Source organism: Heptranchias perlo, chromosome 5 (assembly GCF_035084215.1).
Source record: "Heptranchias perlo isolate sHepPer1 chromosome 5, sHepPer1.hap1, whole genome shotgun sequence".
Lineage (NCBI taxonomy): Eukaryota > Metazoa > Chordata > Chondrichthyes > Hexanchiformes > Hexanchidae > Heptranchias > Heptranchias perlo.
In genome coordinates this window covers 94,829,213-94,851,510 of record NC_090329.1, presented here as the reverse complement: position 1 = coordinate 94,851,510, position 22,298 = coordinate 94,829,213, and the positions used below count along the sequence as shown (strand labels likewise).

Below are 22,298 nucleotides of genomic sequence, written 5' to 3'. Positions count from 1 at the left end.
TTAAAGGAAATAGGTGAGGAAATTGCAGATGTATTAATCATAATTTTCCAAAGATCTCTAGATTCAGAAATTGTGCCTTTGGATTGGAAAATTGCAAATGTCACTCCATTATTTAAGAAGGGAGGGAGGAAGAAACAAAGTAACTACGACCCATTAGTTTAACATCAGTTGTGGGTAAGTTACTAGAATCCATCATCAAGGACAGAGTAACCGAGCATTTGGACAAGTATGAGCTGATCAAAGAGAGTCAGCATGGATTTGGACGGGTACGTCATGTTTGACGAGTTGAATTTTTTTTTTTTTGAGGTCTCTGGCATGGTGGATAGGGGAGTACCTATGGATGTTGTCTATGTGGACTTTCAGAAGGCATTTGACAAGGTTTTGTACAGCAGATCATCAAAAATGCACAGACACAAAATTGGCGGAATGTGACAAGTGGTGTTCCCCAGGGATCTGTACTGGGGCCTCAGCTTTTTACCATATATATCAATGATCTGGATGAAGGAAGAGAGAGTTGTATATCCAAGTTTGCAGATGACACTAAATTAGGAGGCATAGTTAAGTTGTGTAGATGGGAGCAGGAAGCTACAAAAGCAACAGACAGACTAAGTTAGTAGGCAAAACTATGGCAGAGAGAATTCAATGTGGTGAAGTGTGAGATTATCCATTTTGGATCAGAGAAAGAGAAATTGGAATATTTTCCAAATTTGAGAGTCATGGAGTTGTGAAGGAGCAAAGGGATTTAGGATTCCATGTAGACAAATCACTAAAAGCTAGTGCACAGGTACAAAATGTAATTAGAAAGGCTAATGGAATGTTGGCCTTTAGCTCAAGGGATTTGGAATACAAAAGTAATGCAGTGATGCTTCAATTGTATAGAATCTTAGTCAGACCCCTCTGCAGTACTGTATTCACTTTTGGGCACCATGCCTCAGGAAAGATATACTGGCCCAAGGGGTGCAGCCAGATTCACCAGAATGATACCGGAGCTTAAAGAGTTAAACTATGAACACAGGTTGCATAAACTTGGTTTGTATTCCTGAGGCATCGCCTCAATTTTAAAATTCTCATCCTTGTTTTCAAATCCCTCCATTTGCCTCGCATATCCCTCTCTCTCTAACCTCCTACAGCCCTACAACCCTCCGAGATCTCTGGGCTCCTCCAATTCTGGCTACTTGCGCATCCCTCCACCATTGATGACCATGCCTTCAGCTGCCTAGGCCCTAAGCTCTGGAATTCCCTCCCTAAACCTCTCCGCCTCTTTCTCCTCCTTTAAGTCGCTCCTTAAAACCTACGCCTTTGACCGGTCTTAATATCTCATGTGGCTCAATGTCAAATTTTGTTTGATAACACTCCTGTGAAGCGCCTTGGGGCGTTCCACTACGTTAAAAGGAGCTATATAAATGCAAGTTTTGTTGGTGTAGAAGGTTGAGGGATGATCTAATCAAGGTTTCTAAAATAATGAAGGGATTTGATAGGGTAAATATAAATAAACTATTTCCTCTGGTGGGAGGATTCCAGAACAAGGGAGCATAATCTTAAAATTAGAGCTAGCCCAGTTAGGAGTGAAATCAGGAAGCACCTTTTCCACAGAAAGGGCAGTGGAAATCTGAAATTCTTTCCCCCAAAAGGCTGTGGATGCTGAGTCAATTGAAATGTCCAAGACTGAGAGGGACAGATTTTTTTTTAAGGTATATGTATCAAGAGATATGGAGAAAAGGCGGGTAAATGGAGCTGAGGTACAGATCAGCCATAATCTAATAGAATGGCAAAACAGATTCAAAGTTCTGAATGGCCAACTCTTGCTCTTAAGTCATTTATAGAAGGCGTGCATTGTCAGGTGGGATAAGTTTTCCTTACAATGTTTCTTTCTCTAAATGAAGTATTCCATTTAGTGGCCAGTCAAGACCACTAAAATTCACCCATGGAGGCTAGGGAAGTTCAAGTAAGATTCAAAGCTGCAATGAAAATCTGAGCCCTCTACTGAGCATTATCAGCACAACCAGCACCCAATAACTGTGCAAAGCTGAATGTAATTCACAATATAGCTATCACTGCTATGATTTAGTATCTTAAGATTTTCATTTGTTTACTTGGCATGACATATTTAGAAGTATAATATATATCTGACACCTGAAACAAGAAGCAGTCATATTTTAATTATATAAAAGTGTGAGCACTTGATTTAACTATTTAGCATACCTTGATCAACTCCACTCAGTATAGGCCGGTTATTATGGGAAGGCTCCTCAACCTTATCTTCCGCATATTCGTCACCTTCCTCCAGAGGTTCCTCTGCAATGGCTCTTGTGTTGTAATCATCTCTTTTGTAAATGAACTGAGCAGCTGAAATATTAAAATAAATGCAGATATAAGCCTATAGTTTTCAATGACATATAACAAATGTGAATATACAGTTTCTTTTGTATAAATTATAAATGACAGTTATTTGTTTCACCATACAGATCGCAGTTGAAACAATATGTCTACCCAACACTACCTATCTTAAAGTGGGCGAAAATATAACTCCCTTGTCATGTCTCTTGTCGGTCAAACATTAAGTAGTACTGATAGCAGTTGCGGAAAGATCTTCAGGTTCACTATGCTACGAACTCCTACAGAGAGTTACGTAATGGGCAGAGCTCCTTGAAGAGAGAAAACAGATTGGAATGAACGGTTTATATATTTAATAGCTCACAAGAAATAGGGATTCTTTCCAGGGATTGGAGGGAAGCTAATGTGGTATCAATATTTAAAAAGGGTAACAAGTCAGGACTGGGAAATTATAGGCTCGTTAGCTTAACCTCAGTTATTAGAAAGTTGTTGGAAGGGATCATTAGAGATACCCTATATAACCACCTGGACAGAGCAGGCATTATTAATGACTCGCAACATTGCTTCTGGTAAAGAAAGTCATGCCTCACCAACCTGGTTAAATTGTTTGAGGAGGTAACTAGGTTGGTGGATGAAGGTAGCCCTGTTGACATTGTATATTTGGACTTTCAGAAAGTTTTTGACAAATTGCCACACAATACGTTACTTTATAAGGGTCCTGTGGGATAGCAGAGCATATCCTGAATTGTTTAGGGAATTGATTGAGTTCTCACAGGCAGAGGGTTGTTATTAACGGAAATGATTCTGCACGGAGACCGGTTACTAGTAGAGTTCCACAGGGATCGTGTTAGGACCACTGCTCTTCACGGTCCATTAATGATCTAGATGAAGATGTTGTGGAAACTGTCTGCAAGTTCACAGACGACACAAAAAATTGTGCTAATGTTAGAACCCTCAATGAGAAAAAGAGACGACAATCTGATATAGATGCGAAGGGGAAATGGGCCCACATCTGGCAGATGTAATTTTATGCAGATAAATGTAGTGTCATACGCGTGGGTAGAGCTTACACCAAGGATATATATAACATGCTTGGTACAGAAATGAAGTCCACTGAGTTGGAAAGGGACCTAGGAGTTATAGTACATGAGTTTCCAAAGGTACACGACCACTGCCAAGAGGCTAATGAGAAGGCAAACAGAGTTCTAAGATGTATAGCGAGGACAATCCAGTATACAACAAAAAGAACCAGTGTCCTTGTTCAAGAGCCTGGTTAAGCCTCATCTGGAATACAGTGTCCAGTTTAGGTCCCCTCATGGTGGGTGATATAGACACCCTGGAAAAGGTACAAAGGGTAGGTTAACCGAGGTAAGTAAACAGTAAATAAATTAATGAGAGTATCTAAACGGAGTTTAGGAAAAAAAGGTTTCTAAATATAATGGACGGGCAGCTGAGACCCATTGCCTGCAATTCCTGCGTCATGTGTGAACCTCAGGACGCTTTATGTGGGCCACATGGGGAACCAAGGGGCTAATGAGAGTGAGGAGCTTAAAGTAATTAATATCAGTAGAGAAAACGTACTTAAGAAAGTAATGGGACTAAAAGCCGATAAATCCCCTGGACCTGATGGCCTACATCCGAGGGTTCTAAAAGAAGTGGCTGCAGTGATAGTGGATGCATTGGTTATGATCTTCCAAAATTCCCTAGATTCTAGAAAAGTCGCAGCGGATTGGAAGGTAGCAAATATAACCCCGCTATTCAAGAAAGGAGGGAGAAAATAGGGAACTACAGGCCAGTTAGCCAGATATCAGTCGTCAGGAAAATGCTGGAATCCACTATTAAGGAAGTGGTAACAGGGCACTTCGAACATCATATGATTAGGCAGAGTCAACATGGTTTTATGAAAGGGAAATCATGTTTGACAAATCTATTAGACTTTTCTGAGGATGTAACTAGCAGGGTAGATAAAGGGGAAACAGTGGATGTGGTATATTTGGATTTTCAAAAGGCACTCAATGGGTGCCATATAATAGATTGTTAGGGCTCATGGGGTAACATTAGCATGGATAGGGGATTGGTTAACGGGCAGGAAGCAGAGAGTAGGGATAAACGGATCATTTTCAGGTTGGCAGGCTGTAACTAGTGGGGTGCCGCAAGGATCGGTGCTTGGGCCTCAGCTATTTACAATCTATATTAATGACTTAGATGAAGGGACCGAGTGTAATGTATCCAAGTTTGCTGACGATACAAAACTAGGTGGGAAAGTAAGCTGTGAGGAGGACACAGAGTCTCAAAGGGATATAGACAGGTTAAGTGAGTGGGCAAGAAGGTGGGAGATGGAGTATAATGTGGGGAAATGTGAGGCTATTCACTTTGGTAGGAAGAACAGAAAAACAGAATATTTTTTAAATGGTGAGAAACTATTAAATGTTGGTGACTTCTAACACAAAAAGTTAGCATGCAGGTACAGCAAGCAATCAGGAAAGCAAATGGCATGTTGGCCTTTATTGCAAGGGGGTTAGAGTACAAGAGTAAGGAAGTTTTACTACAATTGTACAGGGCTTTGATGAGACCTCATCTGGAGTACTGCATACTGTTTTGATCTCCTTATCTAAGGAAGGATATACTTGCCTTAGAGGCAATGCAACTAGGGTTCACTAGATTAATTCCTGGGATGAGAGGGTTGCCCTATGAAGAGGTTGAATAGAATGGGCCTATACTCTCTGGAGTTCAGAAGAATGAGAGGTGATCTCATTGAAACATATAAGATTATGAGGGGGCTTGACAGGGTAGATGCTGAGAGGTTGTTTCCCCTGACTGGAGAGTCTAGAACTAGGGAGCAGAGTCACAGGATAAGGTTTCGGCCATTTAAGATTGAGATGAGGAGGAATTTCTTCACTCAGAGGGTTGAGAGTCTTTAGAATTCTCTACCCCAGAGGGCTGTTTGAACACTCCTTTGCTTGCTGTGATTATCTCTCTGCCGAAGCGTGATAAAGGGCAGTTAGAAAGATTATCTGTAATCACCAGGCATTGTTCTCTGACTATATATGCTGTGCCTTTATGCAACTCTTCACTTCACCTGACGAAGGAGCAGAGCTCCGAAAGCTTGTGATTTCAAATAAAGCTGTTGGACTATAACCTGGTGTTGTGCGACTCCTTACATTTGTTCACCCCAGTCCATCACGGCATCTCCACATCACGAGTATATTCAAGGCAGAGATAGATAGATTTTTGGACTCTAGGAGAATTAAGGGATATGGGGATCGGGCAGGAAAGTGGAGTTGAAGTTGAAAATCAGCCATGATCTGATTGAATGGCAGAGCAGGCTCAAGGGGCCGTATGGCCTATTCCCACTCCTGCTCCTATTTCTTGTTATGTGCAGGAAATGCCTCCAGTTGCTCAAGCTCAAGCCGAGGATTTCTGAGCTTATGGGGTGGCTGGAGTCACCGCAGAGCATAAGGGAGGCTGAAGGTTTCCTAGATCGTACGTTCCAGGAGGCGGTCACCCCGCAGCCATAGAGAGTTCAGACTATCAACTGGCTAGCCAACCGCAAGGGTAGAAAGAGGCAGGTCATGCAGCAATCTTCTGGGTGTGTGGCACTCAAACCGGTATGCCAGTGAGGGTAATGACACCTCAAAGAAGTGCAGTCCTGAGCATGGCACCATGGGGCAAAAGACTGCACAGAAGGGGCACAGCGAAGTGTAGAAATGCAGTAGTCATAGGGGATTCGATAGTCAGGGGGACGGACATGCATGTCTGTGACCGCCGACTTGAGTGTCGCATAGTGTGTTGCCTCCCTGGTATCAGGGTAAAGGACATCACGGAGAGGGTACAGAACATTCTGCCGGGGGGGGGGGGGGGGGGGAGAGAGGGGAGGGGAACAGCCAGAAGTCATGGTCCATGTGGATACCAGCGACATACGAAAGAAAAGGGATGAGGTCCTATGGTCACAGTTTCAGGAGCTAGGGAGGAAGTTAAAAATCAGGACCTCAAAAGGCAGTAATCTCTGGATTACTCTCAGTGGCATGCACAAGTGAGTACAGAAATAGAAAGATAAGGCAAGTTAATGCGTGGCTAGAGACATGGTGCAAGAGGGAGGGCTTCAGATTCTTGGGGCACTGGGACCAGTTCTAGTGCAGGAGGGACCTGTTCAAGATGGATGGATTGCACCTCAACAGAGCTGGGACCAATGCCCTCGTGAGGAGGTTCATTAGTGCTGTGGGGGAGGGTTTAAACTAATCTGGCAGGCGGACGGGCACCAGGATGTAGCATTAGGAAGGAGAAACAAGGTGCACAAAGGACTGGGAGAGACAGATAGCACTAGACTAAGTACGGCATTAGGTGAGATCAGACTAAGAGAGAATATGAGAAGGTCTCAGATAGGTTTAGAGTGCATGTGGGTAAACGCATAAAAGATGGCAAATAAGATTGGTGAGCTGCAGGCGCAAATAGCCACATGGGAATATGATGCAGTGGCGATTTGCTCAAAAAAGGGCAGGATTAAGTACTAAATATTCCTGGATACTGGTGCTCAGGAAAGCTAGGCAAGGAATAAAAAGGAAGCGGGGGGGGGGGGGGGGGGGTGGCAGTATTGATTAAGGCAAATATTGCAGTGCTGGAGAGAGAGGATGTCCTTGAGGGGTCAAAGACAGAATCTATTTGGTTACAGTTAAGAAACAATAGAGGCACCATTACACGACTGGGTGTATTCTATAGGCTACCAACTAGTGGGAAGAATAGAGGAGCAAATTTGCAGGGCAATTACAGAGAGGTGCAAGAACTATAGAGTAGTGATAATGGGGGGACTTCAACTATCCTAATATAGACTGGGATAGAAACAGTATAAAGGGCAAAGAGGGGGAGGAATTTCTGAAATATGTTCAGGAGAACATTCTTGATCAGTATGTTTCTGGCCCAACAAGGAAGGAGGCATTGATGGATCTAGTTCTGGGGAATGAGGTAGGTCAAGTGGAGCAAGTGTCAGTGGGGGAACATTTAGGGAACAGTGATCATATTATCCATAAGGTTTAGATTAGTTATGGAAAAGGACAAGGAGCAATCTAGAGTAAAAAATGCTTAATTGGAGGAGGGCCAATTTCAGTGAGTTGAGAATGGATCTGACTCGGGTAAATTGGAATCAAAGATTGGCAGGCAAAACCGTAATCGAACAATGGGCGGCCTTTAAAGAGGAGATGGTTCGGGTACAGTCTAGGTACATTCACACGAGAGGGAAAGGTAGAGCAACCAAAGCCAGAGCTCCTGGATGACAAAAGAGATAGAGAGTAAGATGAAGCGGCAAAAGGGGGCATATGACAGATGTCAGGTTGATAATGCAAGTGAGAAACAGGCTGAATGTAGAAAGTATAGAGAAGTGAAAAAGGAAATGAGGGGCAAAGAGAGAGTATGAGAATAGACTGGCAGCTAACATAAAAGGGAATCCAAAAGTCTTCTATAGGCATATAAATGGTAAATGGGTAGTAAGAGGAGGGGTGGGCCCGATTAGAGACCAAAAAGGAGATCTACTCATGGAGGCAGTGGGCCTGGCTGAAGTACTAAATGAGTATTTTGCATCTGAATTCACCAAGGAAGAAGATGCTGCCAAAGTCACAATAAAAAAAGGAGGTAGTTGAGATACTGGATGGGCTAAAAATTGATAGAGGTACCATAAAGGCTGGCTGTACTTAAAGTAGATAAATCACCCAGTCTGGATGGGATGCATTCTAGGTTGCTGAAGGAAGTAAGGGTGGAAATTGCAGAGGTGCTGGCCATAATCTTCCAATCCTCCTCAGATATGGGGATGGTGTCAGAGGACTGGAGAATTCCAAAAGTTACACCCTTGTTCAAAAAAGGGTGTAAGGATAAACCTGGCAACTACAGGCCAGTGGTGGGGAAGCTTTTAGAAATGATAATCAGGGACAAAATTAAGAGTCACTTGGACAAGTGTGGATTAATTAAGGAAAGCCAGCACGGATTTGTTAAAGGCAAATTGTGTTTAACTAACTTGTTTGAGTTTTTTGATGAGGTAACAGAAAGGGTTGATGAGGGCAATGCAGTTGATGTGTAGGTGGACTTTTAAAAGGCGTTTAATAAAGTGCCACATAATAGGCTTGTCAGCAAAATTGAAGCCCATAGGCTAAAAGGGGCAGTGGCAGCATGGATACGAAAGTGGCTAAGTGACAGGAAACAGAGTAGTGGTGAACAGCTGTTTCTGGACTGGAGGAAGGTATACAGTGGTGTGCCCCAGGGGTAAGCACTATGACCACTGCTTTTTTTGATATACATTAATGACTTGGCCTTGGGTATACAGAGCATAATTTCAAAATTTGCAGATACAAAACTTGGAAGTATAGCAAACAGTGAGGAGGATAGTAATAGGCTTCAAGGAGGACATAGACAGTCTGGCAGACACATGGCAGATGAAATTTAAACGCAGAGAAGGGCGAAGCGATACATTTTGGCAGGAAGAATGAGGAGAGGCACTATAAACTAAAGGTACAATTCTAAAGTGGGTGCAGGAACAGAGACCTGGGGGTATATCTTCACTAATCTTTGAATGTGGCAGGACAGGTTAAAAAAGCATATGGGATCCTGGGCTTTATAGAGGCGTACAGAACAAAAGCAAGAAAGTTGTGTTGAACCTTTATCAAACACTAATTCTGGGCTCTGCACTTTAGGAAGGATGTTAAGGCCTTAGAGAGGGTGCAGATTAGATTTACTAGAATGGTTCCAGGGATTAGGGACTTCAGTTACGTGAATAGACTGGAGAAGCTGGGATTATTCTCCTTAGAACAGAGAAGGTTAAGAGGAGATTTGACAGACGTGTTCAAAATCATGAATAGTTTAGATAAAGTAAATAAAGAGAAACTGTTCCCATTGGTGGATGGGTCGAGAACCAGAGGACACAGATTTAAGGTGATTGGCAAAAGAACCAAAGGGGACGTGAGGAAAAACATTTTTTTATGCAACTAGTAGTTATGATCTGGAATGCACTGCCTGAAAGGGTGGTGGAAGCAGACTCAATCGTAGCTTGGGTAAATCCTTGAAAGGAAAAAATTTGCAGGGCTACGGGGAAAGTGTGGGGGGACGGGACAAACTGGATTGCTCTTACAAAAAGAGCTGGAATGGCCTCCTTCTTTGCTGTAACCATTCTCTGATTCTAAAGAAAGGTCACGAGAAGAACCCCCAGTTTAAAAGCCCTTAATTATCACAATAGGCTGAGAGCTGGATCTTTTTTACACTAGAAAAATGTAGACTTAATTTGAAGTATTTAAAATGACGAAGGGACTAGGCTGTGACTATTTGGAAAGACTATTTGAACTAGATAGATTAGGGAAAACAAGGGGTCATGTGTATAAGCTATACAAGCATAGAACTAGGTTAGATGTCAGGAAGATTTTCTTTACGCAGAGTTAACAACAGTTGGATTAAGTTACCAGCTCATGTGGTGAGTGTGGATTCATTGCAACAGTTCAAAAAGCAACTGGACATGTTCTTTGTTGTTGCTAATATCACTGCATACAAATGTAGGTGGGATGCTGGGTATATACCTCATGGTCACTGTGATCTCCTGACCTCATTTTGATTACCTGGGGTGGAGGGGGTCGGAGATAAATTTCCTAATTGTTATTTCTCCCCTGAATTGATCTAACGTTTTTTTTTAAACTGTTTTTTTTTTACTTCTTTCAGGGGATTATATGACTGGTAGTAGGAGGGAACACTGGGTTCATGATAATTAGTTACATCATGACTTGTTTGGGATAGGCTCGATGGACCAGCCGGTCTTTATCTGTCCATCTTTTCATATGTTCATATGATTAGGGTTGCTAAAACTTTAAACAAACACTAAATGTTATATTATGGGAACTGAAGGAGCAGTGGGGTAAGACAGCATATTGAGCCTCCAAACAACTGTGTCAACAATAATACATTGCAACTTTCCACCCCTAATTTCTTACTTAGTAAACTTCTGATCATCACTTCCTGGGAAGGTGCTAACAGAGGCACTTGGCGGGAGTAAAGGAACACTTCCCACTAGCACTGGTAGATGCCAGGAAGCAGAATTCCCATCCACTCTCTTTGGTTTCTCGCTCTGCAGTCCATTCATTGCAAGCTCATAACTATTGCAATTAATTATGTTGTTGGTAGCAGTAGAACTCAGCAGAAATGGTTAAATTTTCCATAAATTAAAAAAGTTCCCAAAATCCTATTCATAATTTTAGAGAATATTTGTGAGGGTACATCTGTGTATCAGAACCATTCTAAGTAACTTGTAAAAATATGAATATATGTTAAAAAAATGTTAGCAGCGAAATGGAAAGTCTTCTTTCTTGACCTTTAAAGGAAAATTACTCATCAGGCTTAGCTTGTGTAAGCAATGCAAAGAAATGCTATAATATTAACAAACCTGTTGCAGGAGAAATGCAGTAGTCATCCTCCACTGACTGGCCATAGACGTCATCATCTTCAAAGTCTAAAAATAAATAGCATTGACTGATTTTCAGAAACTGTTGTAAAATGATCAGTACCAAAAATATAAATGAAACAGACCACTGGGAAAAACTGAAATAGTTACTGATTTGTAGAATTCTGACATAGTAACAATAATCTGTTCACATCTACTTCAGTTCTCTCGAGATTCCCATGTGTGGATTTTTTTAAAAAAACTAAAGGACAATGCTAAAATGTTAAAAGGAAAGTAACAGCTTCAAGAAGGAGGCCCATCAGCACCTTCTCAGGGCAATAAGCAATGGTCAATAAATGTGGGTTTGCCAGCATCATCCATATCCCATGAACTAAATTAGAATTTTTAAAAAGTCTGCTAAACTAATGGTGCTGGTGTTGGGGGAAGGAAGAAGCAAAAAAGCACATCTGGAAATTTATAATTTATTATACTGATATTTGGCACAAATGTTACAATGTTTATGAAAAGTATGAAGCACTGTACAAACTGGTTGTGTTGAAACAACTGAAGTAATTTGCTTACAAAAGATAAATAACCTGTAATAATCTTGGCAGAATTTTTCCCCAATTTAGTTACCAAACTAAAGTGAAATCACCCAAGCTGGTTTAATGTAGAAAATGAAGTAGCATAGGTTGATCTGACAATGCAACCTGTATTTACAATATCAATGTAGAATTCTTTTTGCAAAATTTTCTCATATCTGAAGGCACTGGCTTACGCTAAGGTACTGTTCCACAGGCAATAGTATCCCTTGAGTTCATGACCCAAGCCAGACAACAAATGTCAGCAAGTTCTTCAACCAAAGGGCATCACCATCAAGATTGATCCTATGCTTATTCAACATCCACAAAAGGGTACTTTCCAGCAAGGATAGTGATCAGAAGCAGAAACCTTGATATTTTTTCCCTAACAAGCCCAGTGGCACCAAGGTAAATTGTATGCTCCAATTGTAGCCCCACCTGAGATTTGTCAACTCTGTCCAGATTGGGAATGAACCCAGGACTTTCTGGTCTGCATGGCTCAGTAACACAATGTTGTGTGTTTACTCATTAAGCCATCAAGGAAGCTAGACATAATTTTTAATCATTTTTTTTTCAAATCCACACTTTATGCTCAGACATGTCGTAGAAAACAAAAAATTGTAGCACAATACTAGCCCACCTAAAGTATACAATTGATGAATATTTTTGGAAGAAAACATACATTGAAGCGTGTAATCACTTCTAATAACTACAGTTAACAATTTGTGTCAGGTTATTCCAGAGCTAGGTTGAAAGTTGTAAAATCTCAGATTCAAGTTGCATGCTGCACCACTCACAAATGTTAAATTTAAATACGACATTTGTTAAAACATTATCAAAACAAACCAGTAATGCAGTTACTGGTATATTTTGAATTTCAACCTTCCAAGGTCAAAATTTCTATTAACAGACGATCAATAGTGGAACTTTGAAAGATCTAATGGACAAGTGGATGCATTATGGTATCTATGCCAGCTGTGGTTCAGTGGTAGCACGCTCGCCTCTGAGTCAAAAGGTTGTGGGCTCAAGCTTAACTCCAGAGACTTGAGAACATAATCTAGGCCGACACTTCAGTACAGTGCTGAGGGAGAGGTGCCGTCTTTTGGATAAGACATCAAACCAAGGCCCCATCTGCCCTCTCAGGTAGATGTAAAAGATCTCACTGCTCTAATCGAAGAAGAGCAGGGAAGTTCTCACATTTATCCCTCAACCAACACCTGAAACAGATGATATGGTCATTTATTTCATTGCTGTTTCTGGGATCGTCACCTTTCCTACATTGCAACAGTGACGTCACTTCAAAAGTACTTCTCTGGTTGTCCTGAGGTCGTGCACGGCACTATATAAATGCAGGTCTTCCTTCTATCAAGGGACACTGCAACCCACTATCTGGAAACTACTAGGGCAGTTTTTCTTTTATAAACTGAATTCAAAAACACCAGTGCATGAAGGTAAAGTAAAATATGTTTTCATTTGTAAACTGTTGGCAGACAAGCTTTTATACCCCTTGATAAGTTTAACAGCTCAGCAACACATGTAACTCAACATGTTGAACCATGTTGAAAATACTAGCAAAATATTGTGGATGCTGGAAATCTGAAATAAAAACAGAAAATGCTGGAAATACTAAGCAAGTCAGGCAGCATCTGTGGGCATCCTCTCTATAGAGTATTTCCAGCATTTTCTGTTTTTATACGTTGAAAATAGTTCTTTCCAGAACAGAAGTGTAACACTATATCTCTTTCATGGAACACATCACACTGTATTTGTGATCTCTCCAGTTTAGTTTTAGAATGTAATCTGATTGCACACCAAATTGTTCTTTAGGATTGGGATGAACTGTTGTTCAGCCCAGAATTCTGGTAAGTGAAAGATAATAAATAATAGCAACAGAGACAAAAAAGGTTTTACTGTATTCAATTAATCACTGAAAATCAAATAATGTTGGCTTTCTTGGGCTGACTTAGAACCTGCAACATCAATGGAACTGCAGAACACCTAATTCTACTTGGATCAGACCACAATTCTCTCAGACGGAGCCTATCATATAGCAAATATACCAAAATCTCAAGAGATGCTGTTCAACACACCCAAAACCCTCAGTTCACCTTCATGTTGAAAAAGCTTTACAAGTGAAATTTAAGTTTTATACTTGAAGAATCACATATTTGTCACTTGCTCATGTACCAAGTGATATCATCCCATATTAGAAGCTAAATCACTGTAGTATAATCTAGTCTCATTTTGATTTCAGAGAGTTGTATTTAACCACCTATTAATTATTTTTAAAAGGTATGCCTCATCTCAAAATAATAAATTTTACATCAGAAACTGGATGAGACAGAGACTGTCCACAGTAGATTGGGCAAATCTGTTAATGGGTAAAACAACAGAAGATCGGTGGGAGGTGTTAAAAAACAGAAATTATCGTGATACAGAACCAGTTTATACCCCTAAGGGGCAAGAGCTCTACTTGCCAAAAAAAAGAGCCATGGACGACGAGAGATAAGGGGCAACATAAAACTAAAAGAAAAAGCATACAAAAATCAAAAAAAATAGCACAGATCCTAGCGACTGGGAGAGATACAGAGAATAACAAAGGGTGACAAAACAGGTTGTAAGAGCTACAAAAAGGGAGTATGAAAAGAAACTTGCAAGCGATATCAAAATCAACACAAAAAACTTTTACAATTATATTAGGAAAGAAGGTGGTCAAGAGCAATGAGGGCCCCTTAAAAACTGATAATGGTGATATTGTAAATGAAAATAAGGAAATGGTGGACATGTTAAATAATTACCTAGCGTCAGTATTTACAGTAAAGGAAGAGGATAGCATGCCAGACACCCCACTATAATTAACGTAAGCAAATTAACAGTAATGAAGAAAATAATGGCACTGAAGAGTGACAAATCCCCAGGACCAGATGGTTTCCATCCCAGGGTTTAAAGGAAGTAGGTGACAACATTGCAGAAGCCCTAACTATAATCTTCCAAGTTCTCTTGATTCAGGAACCATTCCTTTAGATTGGAAAATTGCACGTCACTCTGCTATTCCGAGAGAGAGAAACCAGAGAATTATAGACCAGTTAGCATAACATCTGTTGTAAGGAAATTACTAGAATCTATAATTAAGGATAGAGTGCAGCAAAGGTTCACCAGACTGATTCCCGGGATGGGAGGACTGTCATATGAGGAGAGATTGAGTCGACACGGCCTGTATTCATTCGAGTTTAGATGAGAGAGGATATCATTGAAACATATAAAATTCTGACTGGGCTAGACAGACTGGATGCAGGGAGGATGTTTCCCCTGGCTGGGGGGTCCAGAACGAGGGGTCACAGTCTCAGGATACGGGGTAGGACATTTAGGACTGAAATGAGGAGAAATTTCTTCACTCAGAGGGTGGTGAACCTGTGGAATTCTCTACCACAGAAGGCTGTGGAGGCCAAGTCACTGAATATATTTAAGAAGGAGCTAGATAGATTCCTAGACACAAAAGGCATCAAGGGGTATGGGGAGAGAGCAGGAATATGGTATTGAGATAGAGGATCATATTGAATGGCAGAGCTGGCTCGAAGGGCTGAATGGCCTACTCCTGCTCCTATTTTCTATGTTTCTATGAGTGACTGAATGCCTTGAAAATTTTCAGATGATCAGAGAGGTCCTGCGTGGATTTGTAAAGGGTAGGCTATGCCTGACGAACCTAATTGAATTTTTTGAAGAGGTAATTAAAGTAGTGGACAGGGGAATGTCTATAGATGTTGTTTATCGAATGCCTTCTGGAAGTCCATATAAAGTCCCTCTTAAGAGACGGTTAACTAAAGCTGAAGCTCATGGAATTGAGGGCAAATTATTGACCTGGTTAGGAAATTGACTGAGCAGCAGGAGACAGAGAGTAGAATAATGGGCAGGTACTCAAATTGGCAGGATATGACTAGTGGTGTCTCAACTATTCACTGCATTTATTAACGACTTAGACGACGGGATAGAGAGCCACATATCTAAGTTTGCCAATGACACAAAGATAGGCAGCAATGTAAGCAGTGTAGGTGGAAGCATAAAATTACAAAGAGATATTAATAGATTAAATGAATGAGCAAAACTGTGGCAAATGGATTTCATTGTAGGCAAGTGTGAGGTCATCCATTTTGGACCTAAAAAGACTAGATCAGTGTATTTTCTAAATGGTGAAAAGTTTGAAACAGTGGAAATCCAAAGAGACTTAGGGTCCATGTACATAGATCATTAAAATGTCATGGACAGGTACAGAAAATAATCAAAATGGCTAATGGAATGCTGGCCTTTATATCTGGAGGACTAGAATACAAGGAGGTAGAAGTTATGCTACAGCTATACAAAACCCTGGTTAGACACACTTGGAATACTGTGTTCAGTTCTGGGCACCGCACCTTAGGAAGGATATAATGGCCTTGGAGGGAGTGCAGCATAGATTTACTAGAATGATACCTGGACTCCAAGGGTTAAATTATGAGGAGATTACATAAACTAGGGTTATATTCCTTGCAATTTAGAAGATTACAAGATGATTTGATCGAAGTTTTCAAGATATTAAGGGGATAGGGTAGATGGAGAGCAACTATTTCTGCTGGTTGGGAAGTCTAGGACTGGAGGACATAGCCTAAAAATTAGCCAGTACTTTCAGGAGAGAAGTTAAGAAACACTTCTACACGCAAAGTGCGGTAGAACTTTGGAACTCTCTTCCGCAAACGGCAGTTGATGCTAGTTCAATTGTTAAATTTTAAATCTGAGATTGACAGATTTTTGTTAACCAAAGGTATTATGGGATATGGGGCTAAGGCACGTATATGGAGTTATGTCACAGATCAGCCACAAACTCATGGAATGGTGGAACAGGCTCGAAGGGCTTAATGGCCTACTCCTATTCCTATTCCTATATAGAAACACAGTGACAAAGCTCCACTCAGTAATTCCCCAATATGATCTGGTTCAGGATCAGAAACTTGCTGTTGGGAAAATTATATACTACAAATAAGAGTCTATGTAACATTTTTAAAGATATTAGCCCAATTTTTGATTCCTTGACCAATCACCCATTTCTCATGCTTCTCATCCACTTTCCCTTCTCTCCTGACAATAGGATTCCCCTTCCCCTCACATTCCAGTTCACTAACTTTCATATCCATCAGATAATTTTCTGCCGTTTTCCACCTGCAACATGCTGCCACCACCAAACAAATGCTCCCCATCCCTCTCCAGAGGGACCATTCACAGGAACAGGAGTAGGCCATTCAGCCCCTCGAGCCTGTTTCGCCTTTCAATTAGATCATGGCTGAACTGTATCTTCACTCCATCTACCCGCTTTGGTTCCGTAACCCTTAATACCTTTGCCTAACAAAAATCTATCAATCTCAGTTTTGAAATTTTCATTTGACCTAGCCACAACAGCTTTTGGTGGGGGGGGGGGGGGGGGGGGGGGCGTTCCAGATTTCCACTACCCTTTCGTGAAGTGCTTTCTGACATCATCCCTGAACAGCCTAGCTCTAATTTTGTGGTTATGCCCCAAATTTTGTTCTGGACTATCCCACCAGAGAAAATAGTTTCTCTCTATCTACCCTATCAAATCCTTTAATCATCTTAAAACACCTCAATTAGATCGCCCTTTAATCTTCTACGTTCAAGGGAATACAAGCAAAACAGTGCAACCTGTCTTTATAATTAAAATCTTTTAGCTCCGGTATCATTCTGGTGAATCTGCGCTGCACACCCTACAAGGCCAATATATTGTTACGCAGTGCAGTTCCCAGGACTGAATGCAGTACTCCAAATGGGGTCTAACCAGAGGTTTGTACAGCTGTAACATAACTTCCACTCCTCTTGAGATAAAGGCCAACATTCCATTAGCCTTTACAATTTTTTTTTGTACTGTCCACTAGCTTTTAGTGATTTCTGTACTTGGACCCCTTAATCTCTCTGCTCATCCACAATTCCTAGCTTCTTGCCATTTACAAAATACTCTGATCTTCTTTCTTAGGTCCAACGTGAATGACCTCACATTTTCCCACGTTGAACTCCATCTGTCACAGTTTGGGCCACTCACTTAATCTATCAATATCCCTTTGCAACTTTCTGCTCCCATCTACACTATTTACTGTGCCACCTTAGTGTCATCAGCAAACTTAGGTATATGGCTCTCTATTCCTTCATCCAAGTCATTTATAAATATAATGAAAGCTGCAGCCTCAGTACAGATCCCTGGGGGACACCACTAGTCATGCTGCCAATTTTAGTACATACCCATTATCCCTACTCTCTCTCTCTCCTATCCCCTAACCAATTCCCTATCCAAGCCAATAGGTTGCCTCCAATTCCATGCGCTCTCATCATTTTTGAGAATAGTCTCTTATGTGGAACCTTGTCGAATGCCTTCTGGAAGTTCATATAAATAACATCCTTAGACATTCCCTTATCGATCACGTTAGTTACCTCCTCAAAAAATTCAACTAGGTTCGTTAGACTTGACTTACACTTTACAAATCCATGCTGGCTCTCTCTGATCAGCTTATATTTGTCCAAATGCTCACTCTGTCCTGAATGACAGATTCTAGTAACTTCCCCACAACTGATGTTAGACTAATAAGCCTATAATTTCCTAGTTTATCTCTCTTACCCTTAAGTAGCAGAGTGGCAATGGCAATTTTCCAATCCAAGGGGACAATTCATGAATCGAGAGTTTTGGAAGATCATGACTAACACATCAATAATTTCCTCACCTACTACATTTAATACCCTGGGGTGGAATCCATCGGGTCCTGGAAATATTTAAAAAACAACTTATATTGAATCTAGTTAGTTCCTCCCCGTGATTTATTTCTGGGATATCCTTGTTCAACCTTCTACTCCAACTTCTATCAGTCCTTCCCAATGATTTCCCATACAACTATAGCAGATGCAACACTCTTTGCAAGACAATTTATCTATTCTCGAATCTAGTGTACCAATATTTGTTACTCGTAGTGCAGTCTAATTTACTTTGGGGAGATCAAATGCAGTTTTGAGAGACCACTTTGCCAAACACCCCTGTTCTGTCTGCAAATGTGATCCTGACGTCCCTGTGGCTTGTCATTACAACCTCCCTCTCATTCTCATTCTGACCACTCCATCTCTGGCTTCCTATTTTGTTGCAACTAAGCTCAATACAAACAGGAAAACTGGGCAACTCAGGGGCCTCTGGTCTCATTAACTCATTAAAGGAGTCAGAGTTCCTGAGTCTACATCTTGTCTTTCCCCACCCCTTTGTTTTACTTAGTCTTATTAAGGGGCTTTCACTTATCTTTGTGGATCATTAAAGACAGTTTTTATTACTGATTTAAAAATCCATTTTCAGGTTCTACTTTAGCAACAAAAAACAGGAGGGCCTAATGAAAAAAATTAGATTCTAAAACCCCCCACTTAAATTTGTACCAAAATCATTTTTAAAAATTTCTATTTGAAAACAAGCATGTGCATTTTCAATTGCATGTCCCAATTTTCAAAGCTATAAAGATCCAAAAATTCAGATCTTTTTGTAAATTCGGGAAAAAATTGTTTTTTTTAAAACCAATCTGTCAACCCGAAAAAACACAATGCAAAAATAGTTTAAAAACAATTTTAATGTGATCTTTAATTATTTCCAATTCAGACCTGACATGTTGATGTCTTTTCCCATCACAGATGTTGATGGATCAGAAGTGTATTTCCAGCATTTTCTGTTTTATTGTTATTGCCTTCCAATTTTAAACATAACTAAGTGTGGCACTTGCGCTACGTATCTGGTGTGGCTAAGTATTGGGATAGCAGCTGGGCCATAATTGAGCACTGGAGATACTGCAGAAGTGGACTGGAAGCAAGGATGGAGGGACTGGTGCAGCAGAAGCAGTGACGCTGGTGTGGGATCAAATACGACCACAGATGTTTTTAAGGTTGCCAATCTGATTGATCCCTGTTAACCACATGACCGAGAATTCCATGTAGTTAGAAAATACCAATCAACAATTCCTGAAGGACACCACAAGACTACAGGACTGCATCAGACAGACACTAGTTTTAATAACACAGATTTATCTAACAGAATCACTGCCAATGAAAGTGGCTGTATAAGATGAGTTGGTTCCTGTGAAAGCATTTGGACCATTTATATAAGGCAGCTATAGCATAACTGGACATGCACAGCTATTACAACATTGCATTTGTGACTTCATCTTTCTGGTAGAGGGCCTTCCCAATGTCAAAGGAATGTCCATAAAAGCCAGCAACATTAAAATCATATTGTTTGCTTGTACAGGTGGGCTTATATTGCAGTGTTGATTGAATATAAACAGGATATTGAAGTAATTTAGAAACAGTACAGAATGCAGCTTGAATTTAATTAAGTGTTATATAGGTTCAACCAATGAAATGCACTACTTTATTCAAATTCAAAGCAGGATCACCATCAGGTGCTTAGAATGCTCGCACTCCCCTCCATGAGTGCAGTGCATCAATGAATGGCGACAAAGAAAAAATATCAAGATCATCAAATATGTGGAAGAGCACTCTGGAGAAATGAAGAAAGCTCAGGTGGCTCAGAAATGTATCATCCATCCCATCACTCTCTGCATCTACATAAGAAACAAGGATCACTACTGATTACCAACAGAATTTTTGCAGCCAAAGGAGACACATCTCAGCTTGTCCAATCAACTTTGCTGAGTTGGTTCAAGCAGGTAGAGTAGCTAACCTTCCCAGCTATCCGAATTGTCTTATTGGAAAAGGATTCTATCCTTAGAATTTTTAATTAGAGCCCCAGATCTTGACGTAGGGAAACATGGATGTACTAATGAGTGCAGCCTGTAGCATTCCCCACAAAAAAGAGAAAAAGTGGCAGAAGCATCACTTGAGATGCTCTTGGACATCTAGCAGGCACTGAGCAGCATTTAGAATAAAAGAAACATAACTACTACTTTAAAGTAATGCTACATGGCACTGTAAGACCAAAAAGAGGGAATGTATGTATTTAAGCTCATTACATTCTTCAAAGTAAAATGAAGAACCAACTGACAACTTGTTCCAAGGCCTTTTTCATTGCTACACTATAAACTGTTCACTAACAGCCTGAGTCTACCAATTTTCCCTCCTTCCCTAGAGAAAACCCTTGGTTCCACGCCGCAACTTCGTGATCAGGAACTTTTCATGTGGGAATTCAGATACAAACCCACTTCCTACAACACCAAAAGGTGCTAAGCAGTGTTACCAAGATTTCAGTAAAATATAATTTGATGTGTATAATATTCATACATCTAAGTGACCTGTGAAAATTACCCTGCAATATAATTATACGTTTAACCCTTCCAAACATGGGTTGTATCTGAAGAGAAGATTCTGCAGTGTAATAATTATTGAAGTAGTACTTTTGGTCACAGCCATCACTGGTAGTGGTACTAATGTTAGTAACTGTGATGAATTAAGAGCATTACACAAGAAGCCTATCAGCACAACATAATTCCTATTGGCTCAAATATGTTATTTCCTACAGCACATGCTACCGATACACTAAATAAGTCTGGTGATAACAGTAGGGTTTTCTGGCTTCAAATATTACTGAATCAAAAAGCTAACATGAATCTTTATCTCTCTAACAACATAAATCAGCCTTATTTAAATATATATATATATTATATATATATATATATATATATATATAAATAAGTTAGTAGTCTAACTAGATCAATTGAGTACAAGTTGTGTCACATCTGGAAGGAAGGTTGTTAAATTTCTGGATATGCGTCATACATACACGTGGGATATTTGAAAAACTTCACTGCACACTTGAGCAATTTACTATGCTAAAATAATTACTGTCAGAGCTAAAAGAAAAATATGAATGAGAAACTGAAAACAGTACCCCCCCACACTCTTTTTAATACTGTACTTGACACCACCTTGTCGAATCTAAATCTATATCTTAAACATAAATACAATTATTTTCAGCTTAACTAAAATAAGCATCGTAAACAATGAAGTAAAGATATACTTTGTTGAGCTCCTGCCAGATCTTTTACTCTGGTTTCTTCGTCATGAGAAAAAGCAGCATTATGATACAATACATGCCAGCTCTTGCTTTTTTTAAATGTACCCTACATTATCTGGGGGAATGTTGTGTGCAGCTGCTTCACTGGGTTTGCGCAAAATCAATACCAGATCCGAAGATTATTTAACAAACCCTGATAACAATTAACAATGATTATTCCACCCTTCTGCACCAGGTCCAGTTTTATCTCTCCGGTTTGAATCGGAGGTGGAAGGAAGGAAGGCCCAGTCGTGAGTTGCCCTCCTGCTCCCAGAGTAAAGCAGGGATTCAAGGCCCGAGCCGCCGCCGCCGCCGCCATCGCACTCCGCCGGTCCCCGACAACGGGAGCATCTGACAACAAATCAGCCCGCCATGCTACTGGTGCACAGTACCTTCGTCATACTTCAGTCCACGGACATTTCTGTGCCTAGCCATGCTGCTCTCGGCGCCCTCTCCCTCTCTCTCATACACACACACACGGTGTATTTGTGGTTTGACGGGGTTTTTAGGCCGCCGTTGCCGCCGCCATTTCTCCGGACAACGTAGCAAACGCATGCGCAAAGCACCTGCCTCCCGCCTGCGCGCGCTCTGTGGAATTTTTGGGTTCCACGCGGGCGGGCGCGCGCGTTCACGCGGTACCGACGCGCCTCCATTCTCTCCCCTCCCAGGCAGTGAGTGACAGATGCCAGGGCGCGTGATGAAGCGTGTTCGCTGCTGAATAATTAGCAGTTAATACTTGGCACCCACAACTGTTCCACCTCAGGTTGTCGCTTGTGAATGGGGGTGGGTGTGCAACGAATTGTACCATAAAAATCACAGCGTTAAGAAATCATTTGCTTTGCTTTTTAAAAAAATAACCCTGAAACCCGTTCCTAATTGCCCTCGAGAAGGTGGTGGTGAGCCGCCTTCTTGAACC

The 22,298-nt window shown here is 40.9% G+C and overlaps 1 protein-coding gene across 4 annotated transcripts in view; it reads right to left on the bottom strand.

The window, feature by feature from the left end:
- Positions 1-21,948, bottom strand: part of hbs1l (HBS1-like translational GTPase) — a 178,321-nt gene extending 156,373 nt beyond the window's left edge. For all 4 annotated transcript variants that reach the window (XM_067984845.1, XM_067984848.1, XM_067984847.1 and 1 more), the window contains exons 1-3: positions 21,775-21,948; positions 10,739-10,804; positions 2,203-2,346 (exon numbers count right to left, since the gene is read on the bottom strand). In XM_067984845.1, the coding sequence (XP_067840946.1) occupies positions 2,203-2,346; positions 10,739-10,804; positions 21,775-21,937 (373 nt within the window). In that variant the 5' untranslated portion in view covers positions 21,938-21,948. The remainder of the gene's footprint in view (positions 1-2,202; positions 2,347-10,738; positions 10,805-21,774) is intronic.
- Between the last annotated feature and the right edge of the window lie 350 nt (positions 21,949-22,298).